This window comes from Monomorium pharaonis, chromosome 6 (assembly GCF_013373865.1).
Source record: "Monomorium pharaonis isolate MP-MQ-018 chromosome 6, ASM1337386v2, whole genome shotgun sequence".
Lineage (NCBI taxonomy): Eukaryota > Metazoa > Arthropoda > Insecta > Hymenoptera > Formicidae > Monomorium > Monomorium pharaonis.
In genome coordinates this window covers 3,992,782-4,020,207 of record NC_050472.1, presented here as the reverse complement: position 1 = coordinate 4,020,207, position 27,426 = coordinate 3,992,782, and the positions used below count along the sequence as shown (strand labels likewise).

The following is a 27,426-nucleotide window of genomic DNA, read 5'->3' as shown; positions in this document are numbered from 1 at the left end:
TTGATCGATATAATCCACGTCGACGCTCGACGTTATTCTGCCCGCAGGTCCGGGCTCGCAGGCGGGCCAACCGGAAACGTCCACGGACAGCGGCGACGACATCGGCACCGCTCCCTCCTCGTCGAGCACCACGGCACCCTCGACCACCGCCGTTGGTCAAAAGGACACGGCGTTCTGCGGCAGCGGCCGCATAGGCTCGATATCGAGCGCGTCCTCGCCGGGCCGGCCGAGCCCGCCGATTGTCCTTCAACTTTTCTGGCTCTGCTGGATCCTGATCACCCTCCCTGCGAACGCGCTGCAGTTCCACAGCACCGTGTCCTGGAGTCCTTCCGGGTTCTTCCCGCTGATCGGTTCCGGCCTGCACCTTTCGGGCGCGGCGCTCGTCCTGAGGAGGGTCTTCAACGATCTTCGCGTTTCCTTCAGTTCACGCACGACCGGGATCTACCGGCTTGCCGTTGTGCGTTGGCTCCTGTTCGTCCTCGGGATACCCGGCCGGGCGGTGATGAAGTGCCGTTGTCGCGGATGGTGGTGGTGGAGGTCCTGGAGGAGGTCCAGCAGCCGGCACTTCCGCTGGAAATTCCTCCGTCGTTTCGGGGTCGCGTCCCGGCGGTCCGTCTTGCGCGACGTGTCGACCGCCATCCTCGAGCTGTTCCTCAAGTTCGCGGCCGAGTGTCGGTGCCGCGATTGGTGGTGGTTGTGGCGTCGGTGGCGGAAGTGCGGATCGACAGGCGAGCAGTACCACACGGGGCTTGTCCCACGGAGAAAACGTCGGGTGACTCGCGGCGGGATGGCACATCGACGACGCGGCAGAAGAAGAGATCTTTCCAGGGTTCTCAGGATGGACGTCGCAAGTTCGACCAAATCGATATCCAGGAAGGACCCGCCATAGAGCGGCCAGCATCGTTCTCCTGGATAACGCAGGATCGTACGGGTTTTCTTCTAACGCGGGGTATCTCCGCGAGAGCTTGTCTCCGCGATGCTCCAAAATAGCACGCAGACTCGATCGAAGCGAAACTCGATCGAGGAAAACACAGATCGACGTAGCGAAACGTCGGGCGAAACACGAGCAAGTATACGAAGGATCAGGGGATGTCCCCGGGATATTGTACGGGTAGAAAGAACACCAGCACTGCGAGGAGAATAGTGGAGGAAGAGGACAGCGAGGTGCGAAAGGAGGATCCAAGGAGGATCAAGTAAAGGAGCGTGGGCCGGTCTCGTCGACGCCTTCGGTTCCGCAGATTAGAGCAAAAAAAAAAGGGGAGGAAAGGGAGATCAACAAAAGAACAACTTCATCACAAAACAACAAGAACAACCGAGGGAAACGTAATGTCTAGAGCTACTAATAAAGATAATAATACAATAATAATGAATAAAACAAAATAATAAATAATAAATAATAATATAGTTAACAATAATGATAATGATGAGAAATAATAATAAAGATTAAATAATGAAGTAAACGATATAAATATATAAATATATAAATATATTATATATACATAAAAAGAGAGAAACGATTGGAGAGTAACGTTACAGTAAATGATAGAATGATAACGACACAATTATTATTATATATTAAATTACGTTACACACCATGCGAGTGAATGAAAAATAATGAGAGAGGAAAGAGACAGAAAGAGAGAGAGAGAGAGAGAGAGAGAGAGAGAGAGAGAGAGAGAGAGAGAGAGAGAGAGAAAGTGTAGGTGTGTGTGTTCGTGTGAAAGAGAAAGAGTGATAAAAGGAGGAGAAAAAGATTAGATGCAGATTCCGATGAAAGCAGACAGATATAGATACACAAAAGTACACATACACATTGGGGTATAAGTCGTTAAACTCTAATGAGCAACATTAAAGAAAGAAAAACCGTAGATAGGTAGTTTCTTCGGCCAGAGAGGGGTATTTTGAACGCATGGGGGAGGAGTGGGAGGGGGGGGATTGGTATATTCTTATATATAGCTGATGTGGACCTGCTGAAGGGTGAAGGAGGAGGAGGAGGAGGAGAAGGAGGATGTAAAAAAACGCGTGGCACGGGAGGATAAGTAAACACGACGTTATCGATTATAATATGTGTTCGTTTAGATATTACTGCAAATAATAATCGTAAATATTAAAACATAGATCTGTAACGAGAACTGAGTCGACGAATGGAGAGGGTGTATGCATGTGTGTGTATGCATACGTGTATATGCATCTGTGCGAATGATAGAACGCGAGATTGGGAAATAAAAAATAAAGGGAAAGCGTGGAGAGAAAGAGGAAGTGAATGACAGGCTGTGAGAGAAATGTAGGAACGAGAACGTGGAAACGTCGGGCGAGAGTCATCGCGGTGGAGGAAGGGATGATCGCCGCGAAGGGCGCGGAGCGGGGTTGAAGGGTAGGGGAGCGAAAATTTTAGAGTCGACTCTTTTTTTCCCGTTCGTCGCGTCGGGGAAGCGAAAATACGCGAAATCCCGAGAAAAACTCTCAGGCTTCCGTCCTGCGTTCCGCATTTCGATCCTCGGGGTGCATCGCCTCGACGCGAGGCGACGCGACGCGATGCGTTCGATTATCGAGATCGACCATGCGGAAGGCGGTGTCGGCGGTGAACGGAGTGAAGATTGGTCCTCGCGCGAAATCACATTGGTGGATTCGTTTCGCGCGAAGAAATGTCAGGAAGTCCTTCGACTTCCTCTTTAGGCTCGCCGTGATTTCAAGCGTCGTCGATTTTTTTCCCCCCCTTCCGAGTGTTTGCGACAGATTTATTACATTTCGAATTCGAATCGACCGTGCTTTCTCCTTTTACGTCCCTGCACTCCATTCTTCATTTCGTTCTTTTCGTTACTAGTCGCATTATCGACTTTTTTTTTTATTCTTTATTTTGCTCGACGATTTCTCCTGGAAACTCGTGCGTGCGCGCTTGGGATATTTCGAGACGTAACATCTAGGGATGTAGTGTGTCTAAAGATAAGATTGCTTCATTTATCGCGAGGATAGAAAGATTGCGAGTCGATTTTGCAGGGTGGGGACGATAAGAATTAATTGGGCCAACGACAAATTCCAAACGAATGCGGAAGGGAGTTCAGGGACGGTCAAAGTTTGGCTGAGTTACGGAAAAGTAAAGATAAAAAAAATAAAATAAAAATCCTACGAATGTCTCCATCGAATTGAAGAGAGATACGAAGGAAGTAGTTTAGGAAACAAAAGTGTACGAAGTTAAAGCCACTCCGTACGACGAGGGAGGAGGGAGAGGGACGGGGAGGGGAAGTACATCGAGGGGATGCGACCGACGAAAAGGAAGGCGAACGACGCAGCGCAGGGTGTAACGAAAGACTGGGATGTAGGATGTAGTAACCAAAGGAAAGTCGAGTTTTCGAGGGGACGGGTCGTTTCGTTTGTGTAACGAGAGACTCGGTGTAACCCTTTCCCGAAGAAGAGAGAGAAAGAGAGGGGGGAAAAAAACAAGATACCGCCGGAGAGTGTCCAACGGCACGGATGCACACATATACACGCGCATACACATACACACGTACATGCGCATGGAACCACCATCCTCGACGTAAAATAAAACAATAGAGCAAGGAAAGAGGATGTCTTCGATCACGTAGAATAGGGCGCGGAACGAGGGGGACGATGTATTCGATCATGTATTGTAAAATAAGAAGCGTGACAAGAGGCAAGGGGGAAGTTCTCGATCCGCGCGGTGCAACGCGGCGAGAGAGGAAGAGACGAAGAGATGAGAGGGGAGTATATAAAAAAGGAGATCACACGATACGCACAAATTCGCCCACCGCCTAAAGAACTCGTTAATTGTTCGTGTTGTTTCTCATTGTTGAGCCGAGCGAAGCCACACGCGAGGCCGGAGACAGGAGTGAAAATGACGGAGAGAAAAAAAAAATAGAAAGGTAGAAGGACCTCGCGAAAGAGAGAGAACCTCCTGAGAAAAATATACCTGTATATATATATACACACATCTGCCATCGTGGAAGAAAACCTCGGACGGTTTCGATCTTGCGGATCGTCCTGTCCTCGATCTTAGGATCGATCGCACACGCGCACGTTCACGTCGCACATTCACGTCCATACACGAATAAAAATAGACTGTACATACATGCAAAACTCGCGCGTTCGCTCGCTGACACGATCGCATTTTGCACGAGACGTGCTGCGGGAAATGTCTCGCGCGTCACACCTGTTCCTATCGGAGATATAACAGGTGATTTGACTCGAGAAATAACACCGAGACGCCGACGGCTCTTTCTGAAAGGAGGTAATCACCCTCTGCCCTCTTTGGCTTGCCCCCCACCCCTCTTTCTCTCTCTCTTTTTTCTCTCTGCATAGATTTCTCATCGCATTTTCTATCTCATCCTCGATCGCGCAAATCCCGTGGAAATAATTGTTAAGAGCTTCTCTATCTCGATCATTTATCTTGGTTTTATACGTAAAAGCACATTTCGTTCGAATTTTTAGTTTAATAGAGATTTAAAGAGAGATACACACACAGAGAGATACATTATTAACAATTATATTTATGTTACAGTAATTATTCACACCTTTGGACTTTTTTGTGAAGAGAATAGAAATTGAAATGCTTGTCATTATTATTATTGTTTAATATCTATCAAATTGAACAATATCTCAAATGTAACATTTAGCCGGGAGAGTTTGAAATAAACGATCGGACAGTTTCACAGTCTCGTTAATAATTAATACTGCATAAATTGCCCGACAGGCAAATACGGTCTAATTACGCCGAAGAGGCGAAGCTCCGAAGAGTATAATTTTGCAATCAACTTCGATCCACGCGAAAAGCTAGAGAATGAAAGAGGATAGAAAAGCCGAGTCGCGCCTTCGTGCTGAGTCAGAACGTCGTGCTTTGATTAATCGTCGTCGAATCCGATTATAATCTGTTACGCCACGGTTTCAAAAAATTGTTGCAAGAGTCCAAAAAATTCATTTATCGCGAATTCTTATTTTAATTTGGAAAAAATCTGTGGCGACAAATGGAATCGAATCGAGAGAGTCAAGAGCCAAATCCATAAACTAATTATTCTTCTAATTTCTAATTTATAATTTTAGAAATTTATTTTTTTCTTCTAAAAGTTATTTCCATGTTAACAATTTTTTCCAATTTCTCTTAGCTTTTTATATGTACATAAATTTTTATACAGAAAATATAACATTTCTGTTAGAAGTACTATTACATTTTTCAGTGAAAATTTTATATTGCAAGGCAAATTGATACATATACATAGCTCTAATATTAAAAATTATATTTATTACACACGATATAATTTACTTATTACACACGATACAAGTTTATTTATTTACCACATAAATCAAAGTTTTATTTAAATTTTTCTAAAATTTGAATATGTTTATCATCTCGAAAAAGCCGGATAATAAATTGTTCGGGAACGTAACTGTGGCAAGTTAGTATCTGCATTTTACGTACGCATCTATATTCATGTAGACATAAGTGCATCATATGGGCGCGGAGAAAATGCCGGGCGGAGGAGAAATTGTTTCGGGGTGAGTTACGATCATCCATCCCGATCGACCGTTTTACTATTTACTCAGTCTAGCGGCGATGCTAAAGAGTTTGCTCGTTTGTACCTACTTTTAAATTATAAAAATTATAAACGCGGGTTGCGCAAGAAAATGCGTGGTGTATATAATTGGAAAACAAATTTAATTCAATTCCATTTCGTTTATTGTGTACTAACGAAATTGAACGACATGCAAAGTAGGCAAGTACACAAAAAAGGTGAGGTTAATTGCGTGCCGCACGCAAGTAAAATCCGGGAAAATGTTGCGACGTTTATTGAAGAACTTAATCCAATTGTACATCCATCGTAATTAGTTTTTTTAAGTAACAAGAATGAACCACTGTTTTAACGAGACGTGCATTATGAAATTAGACATGTAACGTTATTTCTGTTCTGATTAAAAAATCTCCATTTATAGATATAAATATTTAAATATTTCATAATCACAGAAAATATAAATATGCTTTCATAAATACCATGTGTGAGTTTATATATATATATATATAAACAAAGTTATATATATATATATCTATACATATAACTTTGAATCTTGAAGCATTTGCAGACTGATAGTCGGAATCGAACCTGGAATCCACTGACTACAAGTTGGATGTTTTTACTCACAGCCACTCGTCCCAACTATTCCATCGAGGATTAATCGTGATGAAAATTCTGATCATTTTACCGCAGAAATTTCTTCCAGTTAAGGAATACATTTCGCCCAATAGATTATAACGTCTGAGGTCTGTGCGATAAGAACTAAGCAAGAAAATGGGAGATAAAAGCGAATGGTACACGAGTGGATAAATAGCAAACGGTGAAATAGAGTCATCGCTACACAGGAATACCAAAAGAGAGAAAGGCAGAGAGAAACGGAGAGGGAGGAAGTAGAGAAGGAATGAGCGAGAAGAGAAAAGGGAGGGTGGTCATTGTCATCATCGTAATTGCAGGAAAATAGGGTGTGTCCGTCGCACGTCACGGGGCAGAGAGGCAGAGGGAAAGGCGGGAAGGAAAGAGGCGTCCGGCTTCACGCGCGTGTTAATTATGTTGTTAAATATGTTGTCCAATACGTGATTGTTATTCATTTACACTTATAAAAATAGAAATACGAAAAATAAAAGGACATCTAAAAGGAGATTCGTATCCTCGTCGCGAAGAAAGAGAAAGAAGATATATGTATAAATAATATAAATATATAAGAAAATATATAGACATATAATACTATAGATGTATAAACAAAATAGCGAACACAGGAATAAGGAGTTTCTTGGGGGGGGGGGAGGTGGGGGAGAAGGTAAATAGAGAGATAAAGCAAGAAATGAAGGAATCTTATCGATCACGGGTGATCGAGAGTTTTCTTTATCCCCTCGAGAGTTTCCCCTACTTTCGATTTTCTTTCGCGCGTGATTGCATGTAAATACGTATACATCCGCGTATACACGCCTGTGTGCCACACGTATGATGAATATACTTGGCTGTGCGTAGGCGTGTGTATGTATGTATGTATGTATGTATGTGTGTGTGTGTGTGTGTGGTGTGGTATGTGTGTGTGTGTGTGTGGGTATGCGTGTAAATTAGAAAAGAGATGTTGTTTACCGAGCGGCAAACGGCAACGAACGCGTGCATGTGTGTACCAAGCGAGGGACGAAGAAAGCGAGAAAGAAAGAGATATTGCAGCGCCGTGTATGTGAGTATAAGCCGGGATGTGAGAAACGTGGCGAACGAGGTGGAGGTAATCGACCAGGAAGTCCTTCGGATCCGCGCGCGTTTAACTCTCGCTCTGGACTTACAGATGTACCGGGAGAGCTCCTGATATCGAAGCCGATAAATTGCGTCCCGCGGTGTCCGCGATGTCCGATTTGTTCTGAAATTCCTTGGGCAAATGCGCCACGGTAGTCGAGGGTTAAGTGGACAAGTTTCGAGAGGTCACGAAGATCGAAGAGCCCTGGCAGCCTCGTAGCGGGGAAATTTACGCCACCCAGTCCCCGGGACTGGGTTGGACTCTCTCTTTTTTTTTTTTTTTTTCTCTCCAATCTATCTTTGCCGCCGATCCTCTTTGCGGGCGATGGATGTTAAAGAAACATGTCGATCGCACGTCAATTTACCGATATGGGATTCGCACCCTCCTTTCTCTCTCGTCTCCTCTTCCTCTCCCGATATTTTCCATCTTCCTCCCTGTTACCTCGCTCTGCCATCTCGCTTAAAATATTTTTCTAAATTCCATCGGTAAAGAGAACGTCGATCGCGCGCGTTACTTTATACACATACAGCACACACCGATACGTCCCCTTCTTTCTTCGTTTCCGTTTCCCTCATCTCTCGCTCTCGATCGACAGGTCCATTTAAGGACATCAAGGAGAACAGGGAAGAGAGTAGGACGTGGCGGTCCTGCGGTCGTGGCTCGCGCCGCAGACCGGGAATTCCGGGTCCTGGTCCCGGTCACGGTGACACTTCCCGTCGCGCTGCAAAACCGCGTTGCACCAGCCGCTCGTAGCCGTAGCTTAATGATATTACAGTGGATAACGGTATTATAGATAATTCGACACGGACTGGCCCCGCCATGGCCGACTACATTCGCGTTAGGTTCCCCCCTTTCCTTTCTATTCCCTTCCCTTTTGAGCATCCTTGCGCATCGAACGGTCCGCAATTTCTATCAAGTTTTTTCTATCTGCAGTTTCAAGAGTATAAGTCATTTAAGCAATGTGATTAAGATCTAAATATTTAATTTTTGGAATTGAGGCTGTTTCCTGAGTAATTTTTCTTATAATTTGATTGACAGATATATTCAATTTTCGTCCAACTCTCTTCGACATATATATCTTAAAGAGTTTAAAGAAAATTGAGTCCTTCTAAATCAAACGGCTGAATTATCCTTTGTATCTGTTACGATATTGTTTGCCACCTTGAGCCACGTCTACGCAGTACGAACGGCAAATGACGGTGCTGTCTCGACACAGTCCTTGATTAACGGCAATTAACTAACTGCACCGTGGAGCAAACGAGGAGGGGAACCGAAGGGGACGACTTGGCAACCGTCTCGTTGCTCTGAAAGTGATTGAAAAGCAGACGCGAAAAAGCACGGAATGACGTGGAACAACGTGCGCAGCATCTAGAGAGGAGGCTCTCTGTAGCCAATGTCTACCGCATAGTTGTATACGTGTGTATAATACACCGCACGTGTACAGGATGCCTTATCCCGAGTTCCGACGTCGCATATATCTCCGAAAGTCTTAACGGGTCTTGAGCGCCAGAGGCACTCTGAGTGAATATAATTTAAAGCCTACACACGTGCCTTTGCGCTCAAAGACGTTCAAGACAGAAAGAGAGAGAGAGAGAGAAAGAGAAAGAAAATGTAACACCACATGTAAACGCACAAAGGGTATCTATCCGGAAGAAAAAACCCGATAGAGTGTTCACGAAACCCAAATCACCTGCCCCTCATCGTCCTTCTTATCTTTAATACGTCTCGAAATGTGCGACTTCGGAGCTCGAGGCACGGTAATCTGTATCCTCTCTCATACGGTTATATAATATATTTTACATATATTTTGTGTGTGTGTGTGTGTGTGTGTGTGTGTGTGTATGTGTATGTGTATGTGTGTGTGTATGTATATACATAGAGAGCGATGTCAAGTAGGAATACATGAGTCTTAAAAGCCCTCGTAGGTATGTGCGATTTAGCAAGAATGAAAGGGGGGGGGGAGGAGTGTGCATGTGAAGGAGAGTATTACGTAAGGGAAGAGTATTATGTAAGGGCAAAAAAGGGGGGTAAATCGAGGAGAGAGAAAGAGAGGGACGGGGAGCAACTCCGGCGACCTTCGATCGACGCCGCGATACGCGAGGTCAGGAGAAGATTGTGCATAAGCGGATCGATGCTAATTAGTTTATTAATTATTTACTCGCGCGTCGAGCTTGCGGATGGCGCCAAATTAATCATCGGTCTTCCCCGTAACGTAGAAATTTGCGGGAATTTGCTTTGCTGGCCCGCCTGCATTCGTATAGCGCACGATTGTTTGTTTACCCTCTCAGCGTGCTATTAACGCGTTAAACGCCATCAATTGCAACTTTTTGTCGCGGCGAATCTACAGTACGGTTTATTTTTAATCTACACGCGCTCTTAATGCAGAATTGAATCGGAATGGAACGTCGATATCTGTTTTTAAGTAGTGTAAACTTATGGGAGCGCGGAAAGTCAATCTACTCGTAAAGTTTCTCTTTGGAAGAGGAACACGCCGTCGCTGAGAATCGCTATAAAGTATAAAGTTTGCGAAATTCATTCTGCTCGAAAGTAGTACGACATAATGCACATTCGTGAAAAAAAAAAAAAAGATGTCAGACACGATCTCGTGTAATGGGAGACGTGATCGTTCAAAGCGCGAGACATGATTTTCATGTAAAAATGAAATCCCTTCGATCCGCTTGTAATTGGACGCGCGAGTACAGCACGTTCTCTTCTCGTAGATATCGATATCCTTCAGGATAGCTTTGTTTGGCGCCGTCGCGAGTGACACGTTCATCGACGAGCAGTTAACGATTTAACGCTGCTGATTTTTGTCTTTCGTCTTTGCGACACCCACCGCGAGGATCCTCTTTATTATCACTTATCATCATCGTCATCGATCACGTCGATTGACTTCCGGTTGATTTCCTCCTCGTCGACGTGAGAAAAAAACGATCGAGACCTCTGGAAAATGATAAGCAATGTCTTCGGACCAGTCGATTAAAATATTTAAAAAGAAAAATGCGATGGAAAAAAGGGGACAAAAATATATACGAGGAAATCGCAGTGCGGTGCGAGGGACTGCACTTTACCGCGTGTGCAGTGAGAGATTTGCGACTGGGGAAAATCCAGGAAGAAGAAGAAGGTACGGGTGGGAGAGAGGAGAGCGAATGAGAGATGTGAAAAACTCGTTTCGCAGTTTTCTGCGTTATGCGACGCGAAGAACGCGTCGACTACGTCTATACAATGCAGACTAAGGTTGTATTACGTCTATTTTTAGAATAACGAAGGAATTACAGATTCTACATTGAAATTGTTATACAAACAAACTTCACGACGATTTTCTGTCTGACAAAAATTATTTTAACAAGTAGAAATGTGCTCTAATAAAAATGTATCAAAAAATAGTGATAAAGCTCTAAATATTTTATATAAGTATTGTAAGTATTTAAAATGATTTATGTAGAGTTTTATTGCGATGCAGAGATTAGGTCTGGCGATAAACAAAATTTATTAAAAAAAAATTTTTTTTATTTACAGACAGCCAAGCTCAGAATTGGAATAAACTTTTGCATAAATTGTCTTGAAATATTAAAAAATGCTTAAAATATGGATGCAGGTTTAAGATTTCTGTTGTTATTTTTAAAATTTTAGTGGTACAACGATAAAAAATAATAGAAATATAATAAACTATAAAAATGTATTGTTTAAAAATAGAATGTTATAAATACAACTTTTATATGTATGTAGCTTATTTGATGCATGAACATTATCATATTTGTAGAGAAATGGGTGTAATACATTCTTAAAGTCTCGTCCCGTGCGCGCGACGCACTTCGGGAGAGGGGGGGGCAACTCGCGCACGAATTGTAATTCCGCGCGAGTCGCAATTTGGCAGCTCCAGCGCTGCCGCAAGATACAGTCGTATTTATTAAATACGTCGCGATGTGCCGCCCCCCTGAGAAATACCAAATCGCGACACGCGGAGCGCGGAATGTTGATAATTTCGCGGTTGTTACGAAATACAAACGGGTAGAACAAAGTAAAGCCAGAACGCTACGTGGCGACAAGCCGTTTCATTAGGAGGCGACAATAGATTCGAGATACAAAATGTCGAACTTACACATTCTTAGCTTAGGGATTTTTTCAGTGTGCTTTGCGGTTACAAATTGGACGTAGATTTCTAGCGCGATTGTAGCGTCGATTTTATCAGTTCTTCTTTTCTTACGATACTCTATGCGCAAAATGCCACGGTGTGATAGCGACTGCAGCACTCGCTATGAACCCCGGTTTTCCCCCACCCTTCCCCTCCCTCCCTCCCTCACGGTCCCTCACTCGAATAATTTGCATTCCGCTTCTCTCGCGAGCGCCGCGAGAGAGAGGGAGCGGAATTAATATCCCGCCATTGTTCTCTCTCGCGAGCATCTCTCCCATCGGATACAGCCTAATGCGCGCGATTCGTAACTCGACTGTTGAAATTTTAATCACATCCAGCTGTGTTATCCCGCATTGTCTGTTGCCACGATTTCCGCGATAAAAACGCCGAGACAACTCGCGCGCGTTCGTTCCATCCACATTGTCTTCTCGTCGAGCGACGGTTCGAATATTTACGACGCGGTTTTACGACGACTCGAATGCGAGTTCTTGTGGAAGTAGTATAGTCAGCGGATAGGTCCAACTCTCACAAATACCAGGCTCCCCATGCAAAGGGGATCAAGCGCCAGTTTGAACTGTCTTCGACTGAGAGAACGTTTTGGGAAATAAAAATATGTAACGAGGGGAGAGAGAGCGCTGTATATTCGTATTCCGGAAGAATCCAATAGGCTGTGACAGTTAATACCAGTGTAAATATTGTCGCATTACGCCATAAATATTGACGGAAAATATTGTCACATCTTCCTTCCTCGGGGAGGGCATTAGCAGCTTACTTCTTGATTTTATTGGAGAGGTGTCTCCTTCTGGTTATCTTTATATAAAATCCGCTGAAATTGTGCTATATACTTGAAATTTCCCTCCCCCTCTTTCCCCTCGAGCTACACTGTTGTAATAAAAGTACAACATCGCGTCGCGTTGAAGCGGTAAAGAAAGAAGGTATCCACGAACTTCCTTCAAGCGCTCGAGGATCGCGAAGGATTTGTCGTATTGAAGCGGGACCTCGAAGTTTTTGGGCTTCTATTTCAGACTTTATTTTTTCCACTCGTCTCATTCCGATGAATGGCAGCAATCGTAGAGAACCACGGTCACATTCACGCACGCGATGCTTCTAATAAAAAATTTCTATAGTACACCTCATTTTTTCTCTTTTGTGTTTCCCATTTTCTTTCTCAAGTTTTTCCTGGTTCTTCCATTTTGCCTCTTGTCATCTTAATTCGACACGTGCAATTAATTCCTCCTTTACTTATGTAACATGCCAAACGTTCTCGTAATATTATATTTCTGGTTAATTCTATCTTGGCTGCTTCTGTTTACCTTATCGGATTTTTTTTTAGTACAAAAAATATTCTCTCTTTTGTTAGATCTTTTTTACCTTGTTACTTATTGCTCTTATATTTTCTATCTGCCTTCTGATATCCCAAGCTGAAAAAATCTCAGGGCAGAAAATAAATCGCTATTCTGCTCCTCTTTCCCTCTCGCGGGTTAAAATTCTCATTCAGATTTTTACTCCTCCGTGGATTACCTCCCCCCCTTCCCCCCGCAGACCCGCCGTGAAAAATCTATTATCTCGAGCGCGACATTCCGATGCGTATCGAGCAAAATGGTCGTAGTTTCGCGTGTGCGACCATTCTTGCGGTTCTAAAACGTCGCTCTCATTACGATCGTTACGCGTATCGCGGCGGGCAATTTCTCGATAAATAATCGCCTCAACATTTTATTGCCCAAGTCGTAAAACACGGCGACGTGAGATACATCGGAGATGGGCGAGAAAACACACGTACCTTTACGGGGCTGTTTGTTAATAGGCGTGTCTCGCGAGCGGGCAGTATTTCCGAGTCGATTCTCCCCTGATTAAAATGTCAAGGTGTTACTACGCTTTAAATCATACCGATTGCATAAAACAGCGTTACGGCGTTACTTTCGCGGTGAGGAATTCGCTTTTCATTTCGCGCATAAAGACGCTCTCGGTCTCCCACGAGAACCAGCCGTCGCATCATTTCGCGCTCTGAGGTTTCAACAATCGCGCCAAGAACAAGAAGACCGATTCGTTATCGCTCTCCGCGACCGCGAACGCGCCCGGAGACTAATACGAAAGTTGTTTGAATCCTTGAAAAATGGCATCGTTACATTTTTATCATCGAGTGTCATCGAATCTCATAAAGTCGCCGCGCTTTCGTAAATAGAGTCGAGATCCCTGCTCTCCCCCAACTCGGACATATAATAAAATTCCTCTGGTCGGGGACGCGCGATCGTGCTTTACGTTCCGAATTCATACGGCGCGACACTAAAACCGCAGATTTGATCGACCAACGGCGTGGAACTTTAATGAATTGTCGGATCGATAGACCGAAATAGCGGGCACTCGTGTGGAAGAGGTGCAAGAGGAAGTGTACAAATAAAGGCGGACGCGGTTAATAAAGGAATTGCAGGCGGGGTGACAGATATAAAGGAAACGAATGTATAATGACACGGGAAGAGTAGGGAAACTGATTAGCCAATAATTAATCACGTTGCTGAATAATAACGTCCGCGACATCGCTAACGGCGAGCGAGATATGGCGAATAGAGACGTACAACATGACCGCGGCGCCGTCGACAGGAACTACGTACGAGCGCGGTAATGGAGAATAATGGAGAAAGTGCGCACGACGACGCAATCTTCTTTTTAGAGTGTAGAGAAAGAGAGAGAGAGAGAGAGAGAAGGGGGGGGGGATCGGAGGCAAAGGCGCGAAGGAACGAAGGAGGATACATCTTTCGGCGCCGAGGGTTAAACGCCCTTGATATCTCCCGGAGATCGGGAGGTCCCGGCAAGGCTCCTCGCGCTCTCCCCCCCCCCCCTCTCCGTCTTCGTCATCCGAACCACCATTTTTTTTTACGAGCCCGACAGGGTCGCGCGCGAGTCCCGAAAAACATCCCTGGCACCAGCCAAGTTTCGGATTACCTATTCTATGTACGACGGTCTGCTCTTCTCTCGCTCGCTCGCTCGTTCGGTGGGGGTTGCGTTTTACGACGCGTCACGTGCGAAACGAACGAGCGAGCGAGTCCACCCTCTCGACGCGAATCATTCACCCGGGCGTTAAAATAATAACGGCAATAAATCCCGGGCGGAAGGGAAGAATGGTCACGGTAGAGAAGAACGCGCGCGCCGCGAGCAGAGCGACGAGAGAGCGAAAAGGGGTGCAAGGTAGTAGTCGAAAGAGACGAGGCGAAGGAGAAGGCAGTGGCGGCTTAAGGGTTGCGAGAGAGGGTGCGGAGAGCGGTGGCGGCGGCGGCGGCGGCGGCGAGGAGCGGGCTCGGCAAGGGTGAAAGAGTGGTGGTAGGTAGGTCGGAGGAACCAGAGTCGGGGGACCGGTCGGGTTTCGGTCGTGGCGGTCTCTCTCTCTCTCTCTCTCTCTCTCTCTCTCTCTCTCTCTCTCTCTCTCTCTCTCTCTCTCTCTCTCTTGCGGGAGGAACGACGGGAGGGTGGACAGAGGAGGCGAGAGCGAGAGAGAAAGGGAGAGAGGAGACTAGAGTACGTATTGATCTCACACACACACATACACACCTACACAACCCACACACACAGGCTCACTCGGCACACAGCGTCCGCATAAAACAGGCCACCGTCGCCGACGTCGTCCTCGACGACGCCGACGTCCACGTCTTTGCGTCCTGCATTTTTGGAGATCCTTACGAGGCTGATTTCTAATGAGAGACAGACCTCCTACTGTAGGGAGGCGAGGCACGCGCGGGCGCGAGAGAGAGAGAGAGAGAGAGAGAGAAAGAAAAGGAGACGGAAACGAAGCGAGAGGAAAAGAAAGAGAGGGTAGTTTTCACTTCTGAATTGGTCAGCCTCTCGAATCAATAGATTTGATTTGATTTAACTCTTAACTGCTGACGCGGACGATCCGGCCAGCTCCTTTACCTCTCTTTTTTTGCGCTCGTCCATTTTCTAATAAACTTTTTTATTGATATATAACGAGGGAGAGAAAGAGAGAGAAAGAGAGCTCGGACTTTTCTGTTATCTAAGTCTAAGAGCGCTCGTGGAGATTCCTGTAACGCTCGACGATTCTTTCCGGATTCTTTTGACAGCGTTGTAGTCTGCAAGATTGTAATGGACTCGCGTTACCAGTTAAGAGTCTAAAGCTTTGTAGCTTGAATCTAAAGTAATCACGGGAGAATAGAATAACTACGAGTTAGTGAACGTTATCTTCCTGTTTCGCTTCGCTAATTTCGATGTATCGACCCGGATGTGACATCATTAAATTACTCGAGAGACAGATCTAATAGGATTTATCTGGCTTACACCTCAAACTAGTAATCAGATGTTTTTTTCAACATCAATTTAGGTAATTTCGCCTGGAAACTAATTCCGCTCACCGCGTCGCCCGTTTTCTTCGGTTAATGATATCGTCTTTGCTTCTGTAAACTTCGTTATTCGTGATATTACCGCGGCCGACCCAGTTGCGAGGGATCCCGAGCTGGAGCGTAAGGCGGTAGGGGCTGGGGACGCGGGGGAGGGCCAAGATGGAGGAGGGAGGGTCGCAGGAGCGGTCATCTCGCGGAATTTTCGACGGTAACCGCGCGATTGCTTTGACGCGCGAAGAAGTAGAAGAAGACGGCAGCGAAATGTCCCGGCCTCAAAGGGTATCCTAATTTTAGATTAAACGCTCGTATTCCGCTTTTCATCCCTCGGCTTTCCCTCCGCGGCGGAGATGTGCGGGAAAGCGGACCGAGAATAGGAACCGGGGAGAGATGGGGGTTAACGCTGGGGAGCCGCGAATGTGCGCGAGAGTGAGTCGAGCGACCTAAAATTCAATTTCACGCGCCGCGGCTTTTCGTGGCTGCCGCCGCCGCCGTCGTCGTCGTCGTCGTCGTCGTCGGCGCGATGTGTGCCGCCGCCGGCTGTTCCTGCACTTTTTTCCGAAAATCTCGGATGAATGCGTCCCGCGCGCCGAATGTCTCGTCCGGGTCTCGACAAGTTCCTTTAAATTGCCGACGAATTTTCGATCGAGCAAGGAAATTTCCCATTAAGCGACAAAAGTCGTAATTTCTTTAAAGAAACTTTTTTTAAGTGATTGAAGCTATCAAAATAATCATACAAATTTGAGTTTGGTATTCTCTGACTAACGGGACGCAGTTGGAATACGTGAAATGGGAAAATTTTTTGTTGATTCGCATTTTATTTAAAGTTCTATTTGGAATAATATTTTATATTCTATGACCTATATATATATATAAGTGACAGATTTGCGTTGGGATAAAATATTTATATTAAGAACCTTCAATTTCGATTCTGAGAGCAATTTCATGTCGCAGCGAAGTTTCGCGGCGCGAGTTTCCGTGTATCGAGGATAGCGGTATAATGCAAATTCAACGAAACTTGACTGTCATCTTCAAGTGGTCCATAGTCCGATTAATAATAATTCCTTGTGTCAGACTTGGGAAAAATTATGACGGCGCGTTATTACTTTGTCGAAGCTCTGTACCTCCGAGCAATATTGTGGCAAGTTGGAGGAATAAAAATTTCAACTCTTTTGTTGCTACCCAGTCAAAATTATTTTTTTTTTGTAATCCTACATTTAGAAAAATATACAGTGAATAATCGCCGTGAATATCCCTAATATTATTTTCATCTTTAAAACTCTTACTCGTATCGTTATTCGAAGTAAACTTGCGTATCGAAAATCGTCGTACTTATTTGTCGGACAATTGCGATTCTTCGCTCTAAATTTTATAAAATATTCGCTCTGAATATCAGCGAAATGATATTCCCCGGGACTTAACGCTACAGCTCCGAGGTACGAAATCTTTTCGTTTTCGCGCACGGTCGGACGAGCACGGATGACGAGCGGATTTCTCTCGTTTCGACGAGGCCGGAAACGACGAGGGGGAAAGGCGCACTCGGTAAATACTCGTTGCGGAGTAATAACAGCGCTGTCCGCGGATTTCATAATACTCTACGTTATTGCGAAAGGTGTGGTACGCGCGGGCCGTGCCCCGGTCTTATTATCGCTATTAGGTGTCATCATAATGTCGCCCTCGCGATACAATGGAGAGCACGATATTCTCGCCGCGCGTTCTCCCAGCGGCGTAATCACGTAAAACTTTTACCACGATGGCCGCAATATATACGCTGTTTAGCTTACAGAGGTTTAATGTAAAAAAAGCCACTTTAATCTCTCTAACTAATTGTCCGACTACAATGTTGCTTACCGCGCTTTGTTTTAAATTCAATAGAATTAACAGACGGTCATATTCGCCTTGGGTGAAAACCCGAATGGAAAACGAAAAAAGACAAGAAAAGTCGGTGAGTGTTACAGGCAATGGATTTCTAGATACCTGCAGGTTTACGTTTGCGGATGATTGATCGGTCCGTCGAGGAGAAATAACTGTTAATTCAGGTTTAATAAAGTAATCCCGTCAAACTTATTACATCATTGTCAAAACCTTTAATCTGACACGCGGTTTTTACGCTCATCTTCTTATCGCCTCTCTCGCCCACGGTCTACTTCATTAATCACAGCGGATCTCCGCTTATCCTGATTTTATCAATCAGACAGAGATTACGCTCAGCTGGGTTAATAATTATGGAACGAGCATTGATCTTCCGGTTCAGCGACTAATTCAGCGCTCGCGTTGACCGCGTTGTTCTATCTCTTTCGCGAGCCCATAAAGTCGACTCGCAATTATTAATGTGAACCTCAACGCGAACGTCGAACAGTCACGGGAGAAAGTGAAAGCGATTCGATTCGAATTTCCATCGGATTCTCGGGGTGGGGGAACAAGGTGAGGAGAGAACTTTGACACTTTCTTTACGAATCGTCGATTCTCCGAATGGGAAGCGCGTATCATACTCGGTACATTTACAGATACACAATGAAAAAGGAATCGCATTCGCGAATCAAATCTCAGAAATCTAATCGGGAGCTGATGATCAATTTCTCGTTCGGACTACGCGTGCACGTGTCTAGTGAATGTAGAAAAACGAATGACTGTGTATGAGAGAGAGAAAGAGAGAGAGAGAACGAATGGAAGAGAACGAGTGAGAAAGAGAAAGAAAAAAAAAGAGCCACTGCCTTAGCGACAGCAGGATCCGTTAGCAACAAGGCCTTAGAAAGTAACAAACCAGAAACATAATTAGAGTTAAGTAAGTCTGTTGTTGTTAACAAAAAAAAAAGAAACAAAAAAGAAGAAGAAGAAGACGGCGGAGAGAAGGAGGACCGAGAGGAGCGGGGGAAGAAGGAAAAGCATGTGCACTTGCAATTAGTGAGGGAGGAGCGGACGGACGAAGATGTTGAAGGATTGTAAAACTAATTAGCCACCATTGTATCTAAGCGCGTAACACGTAAATATATATATAATGTGTATTATATATATATTATACCTTAACCCCTCGTGTTGTGTGCCCGTTACTTAAGTAGGCCTCTTAAAGCGTAGTTTAACGTAGTGTGTACATATATATTACATATGCTTGTCGCAAAAGAAACCGGGTGTGACAGTGAATTGGAGCGAGCGCGCGGGAGAGAAAGAGAGAATGTGCGCGGAAGGGCCGAAAGCGAGGGTGGGAGAAAGAAGGGCGGCGAACAAGCGAGAGAGGACGACGAATTTTCGGAGTGCGATATCGAAGGAGCGTCGAGGCGTTCGGAGAAACGACGACGCGTTTTCATCTTCCACAAACAGACTTACATCCTCTCCTTTTAATCCCTTTACTGTCTCATTAAAGTACTGACGTCCGACGATTTTTACGTTTGCTGCTTTACCGCGTTTAATTCCTCTTTTTAAAAATCTCAATTAATTTGACGATGACGTCGGTCTCCGGGTCGTTGAAAAGCGGCAAAGCGATCGGTGCCGCAAAAATCAAGGGTTCCCGTCGAAATGTAACACGTTACGAGAGTTGCCTGAGCGTTCGAGCATCGACGAAACCGCGGCCGAGTCCGATTTTGAGTTTGTACGGCAAATTTGCAAATGACTATATTGTGTGCACAGTCGGTAGCGTAGCTGGTTGTAACTGCTGCAACGAGAGAATGGAGTATATTTGATTACAAAACACGGTTAAGGTCTTATTTAATAGAGCGCGCGCGCGCGAGAAACTCTACCGCTGAAAATTCACGTCGACACCCCGACCGGAGGGCGGCCGGCTCTCAAAACAGGGATTGAATTTAACACTTTGCACCCTCGTCGACGCGACAACGTAACGTCGTCCCTATGATAATTGATGCTAACTTTACGGAAAATTGTGCAAAAATGCATACGTTGTTACTTTAATAAGAAGGTTAGGTCGCAATTTATTACGTTCCCTTCACGTTTTTCGTTCGTCAAAATTGATTCCCTGCGAATTTCGATGAATCGCAATAGCGCATTTATTAATTGCTGTGCACGAGTTTAAATTATGTTAATTTTCTAGTTATATTAATGTGGAAATTAATGTCTTTGAAATACGAAACGGGGCTTGTGTCGCAAACGCAGGATGATGCGCGATCGAGATTTTATCGGTTTCGCAGATGTTTGACGATAAAGCAGCTCTCGATGCCGCCTGTGTGATCGTAGCCATATAAAATTACTGATTCATACTCCGGAGACTATTTGCAACTGATTAACACAGAGGAAGTCATCAGGGATTTCATTCAATACTCGTTGCAATTGCGATATTCTGTTTACTCCTGCTTGCTAATTGAACAAATAGTTAAACAAATATATTAAATGGCTCGTATAAAACTTAACAGATAAATGAGTGTAAAAGGCTAATAAAACGAGCAAATGTTATATAATAAATGTCAATTTAATAAAATTATATATTTAAAATACACTGTGGAAGTCACGGAACGACAACTTGTCTAAGTCTTCTTCAGCCGACACATAAATTCAATTAAAATGTATCATTAAGTGACAAGGAGCATGTGACAATAAATCGAAAAATTAATCGAGTTAGTTGACAGTTTGCTCGCGACGCACGCATTCTGAATTCGACGAGGAATTCGGTGCCGTGTCGTTTTTCACGCCGGGACTTAAAGGAAAGAAGAACCGAATTATGCAAATAATCACGGAATCGGAAAAAGGGAAAAGAGTTGCAACTTTTGGGGCAGAAATGAGTTTCGCGGCGTAAGGAAAATGGCATAGAATAATTTGCCTCTGGTGGAAAAAAAAAACCAGTAAAGAAAGAGAGGTTCCGCGGTTTAAAGCTGCAGTTTAAATTTGAAGATATTAAATTGTAGACATTACGCGATTCACGTTCGAAAAACCGTCGTAAAATATGTAATTGCAGCGAGAGAGAGGAGATGGGGGAGTCTCGTATTCTCCTCTAAAAGGAGATACACCTCTTTGATTAGAAAGTACAGAAAGACGCGCAATTATCAAAATTGCAAATTAAATAATTCGAGGATAATTCGCGCCTTAGAAACATCGTGGAGCTCGTCACACGCACTCGGAAGATGATTTCCGCGAGCGCACAATTGACAATTGATTCTGTCGACGCGCGCCCTGCAATTCTCTCCCCGTACACGCCGAAAGATCCCGTGCCTGTTTAATTTATCCGATGAGCCGTGTAATTACTTCGTTAGAGCGCGGAGTAATAATGCAATGAGCAGGCCGCAGAAATGAGGCGCGATTCGCCCGCGGAAGTGAAGACGTTGGATGTTCAGAGATTGTCTGAATGAATAGCGACGTCGGCGGGGAAGTTACGCTCTCTCACAGTCGTATTAAGGCACTCCGACCCGTCTCGTTTCTCATTCTTCCCCCGCGTTTCTCTCCCTATATCCGCCCTATGGATTAATCCGCCGCCTCGGAGCGGGACTTGCTACGGCTTGCGAAATCGATAATATCGGCCACGCTGCGTTTTCGCGGTTCGACATCGCGGCGCGCCTCGATACGCGCTGACGCGGCTGCGACAGGAGGGGGGCTGCGACTCGATTTATTATGCAATGAGAGCGAGTAACCGCGAGTTTAAGCCAGGAAAAATGGCGGTTATTTTGTTGGCATCTTGCGCGGCTCGAAAACTGTTACGTGGCTTCAAAAAAGAAGGATTTTAATTTTAGATACTGAAATGTTTCATTTCCGCCTCCAGTTTTTAAACATTAAAAAATGTTTAAGCTTTAAACATTTGTATGCTTAGATTTAAAATACTAAAACGTTTAAAACTGTTAAATAGCTTTGAACGTTGAAGTTTAAATTTAAATTAAAACATTTAAATATTTAAAAACAGAGGCGGAAATAAAACATTTCTTACTTAAAGTTAAACACCTTTTTTTTTCAATGACAATAATCCGCGAAATATCGTATCCGAAAATGATAGTCTCTCCGGATGAAGAAGAGAAGAATCGTCTTAATTAATTACGTTATCAATTTAATAGTTTATTTTTGTTTAACATTTCTACCCTTCTTGCTTCTTTTTTTTGAATGGGGAATGTCGAGGGATCAAAAAACTTCCTGTTTGAAGCGTCGGGAATTACTATATGGTGGTCACTTCAAGGAAAGTATACGCGTTTGAGGAGACACCATTAGAACATGCTACGGAGATGCGAATGGCGCGTAGGTGGCGATGGGAAGAGGGTTGAAACAACGTCCGGTCGGAAGTGCCCCTTTTTCCTTTCGTCATGGTAGATTTACCATTCCACTTCCACCGCTACTTCCTCATTCCGACAACTTTGGACCGTTATCCACTTTGATCTTAAGCTTTGATCGATAACGTTGAAGATTGATTTACAACGTATTGTAAGTTATTTCAAGCTTAATAATTGGAAGGGAGTAATAGCACACTTTAAAAAATATTTTTATAATTTCCGCAATTTTATGATTCGCCTTTTCTACTATTCATAAACATCTCTGGATAATTCATTGAAAATATTTTTTCTTATTTCATAAGATAAGATTTCAATAAGATAATTTTTTGCAAATTGGTCGACTTGCAAACTTTATTCTACTTTGTGTGTTTTTAATATTTTCCAATTTTGCTATTTCAGCATGATACATTGTTAAATTCATCACGTTCAATTGTATCCAATTTGAATTATTTTTTAATCATTCCCGTGTCACCATTGCTCCTACGCCATGTCGTTTTATTTAACTGAAATAATTGAGTTAAACAATTTAACACGAGAAATTTAATTTGACTGAAATTTAGTTGATTATTTAAGTGCATGTATTATTGAACATTGTTTACTTTGAAACTCAGCAATTCAATCATAGAAATGGGTTGATTAAATGCAGTTGTCATTTTAACCACATGTTTTATGTTAAAATAATAAATGTTGACACACATGGAAATTAAAATTAACTTTACTTTTTAATGAAAACTAAATAATTGAAATGCTATTTAACTCAAGGAATTGGTTTAAACTTGATTCTTTAATATTTGACGGTACGTTTCTTTTATTCGATAAAAAAAATAAAGCGAATCTATGTTATGTAACGTACATATAACACGTAACACCGCAAACATGGAATTTCGGCTATTAAAATTAATTGTTTCTCTAACAACATCGAAAGTGAAAAGAATCCGTTTTGGGCGTGATAGAATAGGTTACTTAGGGTAACGTGAGCTTACGTTACCGGTAGCGGAGTTCGGAGAATTTTGAATCGATCGAAACGGGGCGAGATTTGCGGTCATGGGAATGGCGCGGTGGAAGATGGGAAAATTCCAAGATTCGATCAGCCATCCTTCTCGACCGTCCTTTCCCTCGATTAATTTACTTGTCGAGAAGAAACTTTGGGTGCGACTCTAATCCACCGAGAAGTTCCGCGAGGGAAAAAGCGGACAAATTGTCTCACGTTTATTCGTTAATATTAAATTAATCATCGCCCCCTTAATTCGCCAAGTTCGAGACTCGTAGGATTAACACGACGGAAAGTCGGTAATCGAAGGTCCTCGAAAATGAGAGAATCCCGCTGCCCTCTTTTCATATCTCTCATTTGCCATGACGAAGGCACGACTCGGAAACAAAGTTTGAACGTTTTGAAACATTTTGCAATATTAAATATGATTTTAGCATAACTACAGTCTATGCTGATTGTACAGGAATAAAGTACCATTAATATTCTATATTAAATTCCGATCAGAATTCTCGCTTTATTTGCAGACAATTAAAAAAAAAAAAAAGTTAATCGAATTATTTTGTTGCAACAAATGAGCGATATTTTCTCTTTTATCGCCGCCGCCACGGTTTTCGCGATTGTTTTTCAACGCAACCCCTATTACGTAAAGCGGACGAGAGGACGAGAGGAGAAGTAAAAATTCGATGGGATCCTCGTATTGGACGGTGCGCGCAAAATGAAAACTTCGAAACGAGTTGCCGAGGGAATTCGTGCGCGCGCGGTCCGGCCTCTTCTTTTTTGCCCGTTAATTTGTCGGATTATCGAAAAAGCGCATCCTAAGAGGATTACATTACACAGCGAATTAGAAAAACGTGGAGTTAAATCGCGCCCCTTTGCCCACCCATATCTCGCGTAAACGCGGCCGCCGAAGGCTCGGACGTTGCGGGAGGGACATCTTTGACCGGCTCCTGCATTGAAATAATATTGACGAAGATAAAAGGCACTCTTCGCGCTCCGTTTCGTAGGATCCAGCCCGGCGGCCCTTTGAGGAAGCTAAAGCACCATTGACACCGCTTCCTTGACGTTTAACCGGCGGGTAAAGTACGCGCGGGATTCATCCCGCGTATCCGTCTTTACGCGAGAAATTCAAACGACCCCGCGCGTTTCGAGAACGGAAGATTACATTTCCTAATACTGTAATCTCGCGAATTACAAACATACGAGAGATTAAAGATTCTAATTGAATAATACTGGACAGCGTCCACTTTTTGCAGTTTTCTCTCTCTCTCTCTCTCTCTCTTTTGCGCGCGCGCGCGCTCTGTGTTTGACTCTGACTTTTACCGCTCGTTACACGCATCGGCGCCTCACCGGCTCGTCGTCGTCGTGTACGACACGGCGATTTTCCGCAAAGAGCGATAAGGCCGTGGCGGAAGCGGGCCGCCGTGACACTTCGCCACGGCCATTGAGCCTCGCCGGAAGTCACGTCGACGGCGGGTAAATGAGGCGTATTATGTACGCGACGCTATAGAGCCCGTGTACGATCGGTGTGGTGGTGCCGCCTTTCCCGGCCCGTAACGAGCCAATTCGACGTGGGTTACATTCACTCGTGTATTCGAGATTATCGCCACGATTTCACGAGCGACAGGGAGGGAGGAGATTTTCTTCTCCGTGAAATTCCGTAAACGGATGTATCGTCCCGATGGTACCGGCGATACCGGCCACCACTTCTGTAACCCGAGTCCCCGTAACCTGATTTGTTAGAAGCGGAGTGGCCGGCGATATCTTCGGGCTGAATGATGCTCGATCAACAGAGAAAGAGAAAGAGAGAGAGAGAAAGAGAGAAGTTGATCGCTTCAGAAATGTCTGAAATGATTAATGGCGCTCGCGTAGACGATAATATCGCGAAGAAAGGCGCCCGTCGTTTACTTTTTAAAGTAAACGCGAGTCGGAGAGTAGCGCGGCAGCGGCGACGACGAAATTTCGAAAGGCAAGCACGCGAAAATCCCCCTAGACGGCGGCGGCGGGGGGGGATTCCCTCGAGTTTGCGCTCGAATACTCGGAATAAACAATCTATTGCCATTATCGCGCGTATCGGCGGTTTCGCGGGGAAATTTGTTTATCGGGTAAACACTGATTTATTAACAATCTGATGTTCTTGCGGGTCGGGATAATTAATTGTCGCCCGAAGTCGCTTGACAGTCGCAAGCGCCGACTCGTCGCGCGGAAATCGATGAGCGCGGATCCTCTGCGCGAAGCATCCCGTTTGCGATTTCGCGAGGGTCTCTCCCACGTCGAACTGTCGGATGCGCCAAAGGCGCGGGGCGGTCCGTCGCTAACTAATTGTCGTTTCCGTGTTAAATGGCGATATGTATTGTCGTGTGATATTTTCAAAGGAACTTTTCCAGAAGAGTAAAACTTTCTAGGGAAAAAAAAAAAGAAGAAAATTATGTCTATCGACTGCATTTAATACCGAAACGACGAATGACTCGAGACAGCTTTTCCATCCTTCCTTACCGTAGATTCACGTTTTACCGAACGCTTCGCGGCTCTCCGGGTCTCTTCCAAACGTGTACCCAGGACCACTTTCGTGGAGTTGGACCTCTCTCTCTCTCTCTCGCCATTCCAAGCCCTTCTTCTCCTTCCCTCGGATTTAACGCGAATCGATCGCTCGCGATCTTAGACGAATTGTCTATCACGAATACGTGCCGGCGAGAGAGCTAAATTACTGTCGTTAGTTTTCGTGTGAGAGAGCGGCGCGGGAGCGCATCTCCTATAATCGCGAATTGAGGACGAAGAATTTGTAGTGAATCGTCGTCGTCCTTTTTAACGCACGCGTCCTGATTACGTAAGGCATTGTTAGCCGAGCCGGCGATCGTCGACGGTCCGTGGCGCACCTCCGCCGAGAGATGCGTGTGTATGTGCGTACGTGTGTACTTATGTATGTGCGAAGAAGGTGAAAACAGATTTTTCGCCAACCCTCGTCCGGATCCGCGCGACGCTTGTCAGAAGCCGTTCGCGTGAAGTGAAGACAAAGGCGTCCGAGGATTCTACTCTGGACAACGTTAGTTAGCGCGTACGATCCGAAGAAGAAAAAAAAAAAAGAAGAAATAGCGCGGTAGCGTTGACGATATAAGATTAATAGCCGATTAGCCGATATATTGTCACTAATTTAATTATTGTACACTAATTACTAATCCCGAGCGGGAAAGGGGGAGACCGCGAGTGGGGATGAGAGTGCATAAAGGGTTGCACCGCAAACGACAGGCCGCGCCGGTCCAAACGAGGGTTTCGTCCTAAATGTGCATTCTAAATGGGAGGCCCCGAGCTGCAGTCGGCCTTTCGCCGCGGTACAACGTCGCGGCGAATAAATCGATTTTCTCCCGTGGTGCGCGATCGTCGACGCCCCCGAAGCTCCGCATGTAGTTTGTTGTAATAAAGAGGAATTAATTAGAGAGAGCGCAGATGTGTGCGTATGTTTGTCCAGTACCGTGTTAAGAAAAAAAAAAAAAAAAAAAGAAAAGATGAAAGCGGAATTTCGTTTCGACGAGAGGAGGGGGGGATAGTATCGTTACGCCTGTCTCTCACGTCTGAATTGAATGTCGAGTCCAATTCGATGGATCCTCGGATTCGGGAAATTGCGGAATTTGGAAACTCTCGGATCTTCGGAGTCTTGAATCCCCGGGAATCGTTGATTCTTGCATTCACGAGTCGCAATGAAATTTCTGAATACCTGGATGCCTGGATCTCCGAATCCTTAAATCCTTGGATTCCGAGGTCTCGAGGTATACGAGGAGGTACAAAAATTAATTGTATCGATCTGGCTCCTACCCCGCGCCGAGGTTCTCGAATGTACACGCCTGAACATCCTGAAAGTTTTCGATCCGTGAGACTCTTGGACCTTCTTGTATTACGATATTTCGAGGTCCAAGAATCTGAATGGACCAAGAATCTCGATGGACAACGGACGGTTTCTCATCCTCGAGCTTTCTAGGTCCCGCGATTTCAAGTACACACGGAAATTATTTGCGCGCACGTCGTAATCGGCGTTCGAGAATTATGAATCGAATTTCCGAGGCGAGACATACTTTTCCTAGGACAGGAGGGAAAGAAGGAGAAGTGTCCGAAATTCGTGGTGTATTGTACGCGCTGGTATTTTTTCGGTGTTCCGCGGCGATAAAGTGTAAAATTAGCGACAAGTAATAAACGTAAAAAAGAAAAGAAGGAACGAAGAGATCGCAGTTGGCATCGGTATGTATACATAGAGATATTTACGTAAGCAAAAAAAAAAAAAGAAAACGACGTCGTAATGTGTATAGATAAAAAAAAATAATAATTTTGGGAGCGCGACGCGCGAACGCTGTGACGAGGATGTTACTCATGTTACTATCGCATGACGAATAATGACACACGATTAATTATTATTAACGATTAACAATTAAATATTGTCCCGATTATTAGAGAGACGTGTGGAGATTTATTACTGCGACCACGAAAGCTCGCAAAGAGGAAAAAAAAAAA

General features: G+C 44.5%; 1 protein-coding gene across 1 annotated transcript in view; it reads left to right on the top strand.

The window, feature by feature from the left end:
* The window catches only part of LOC105837925, a 93,168-nt gene extending 65,742 nt beyond the window's left edge, over positions 1 to 27,426 (top strand). The window contains exon 4 of the mRNA XM_012683117.3: positions 48 to 27,426. Within this exon, the coding sequence (XP_012538571.2) occupies positions 48 to 889 (842 nt within the window). The 3' untranslated portion in view covers positions 890 to 27,426. The remainder of the gene's footprint in view (positions 1 to 47) is intronic.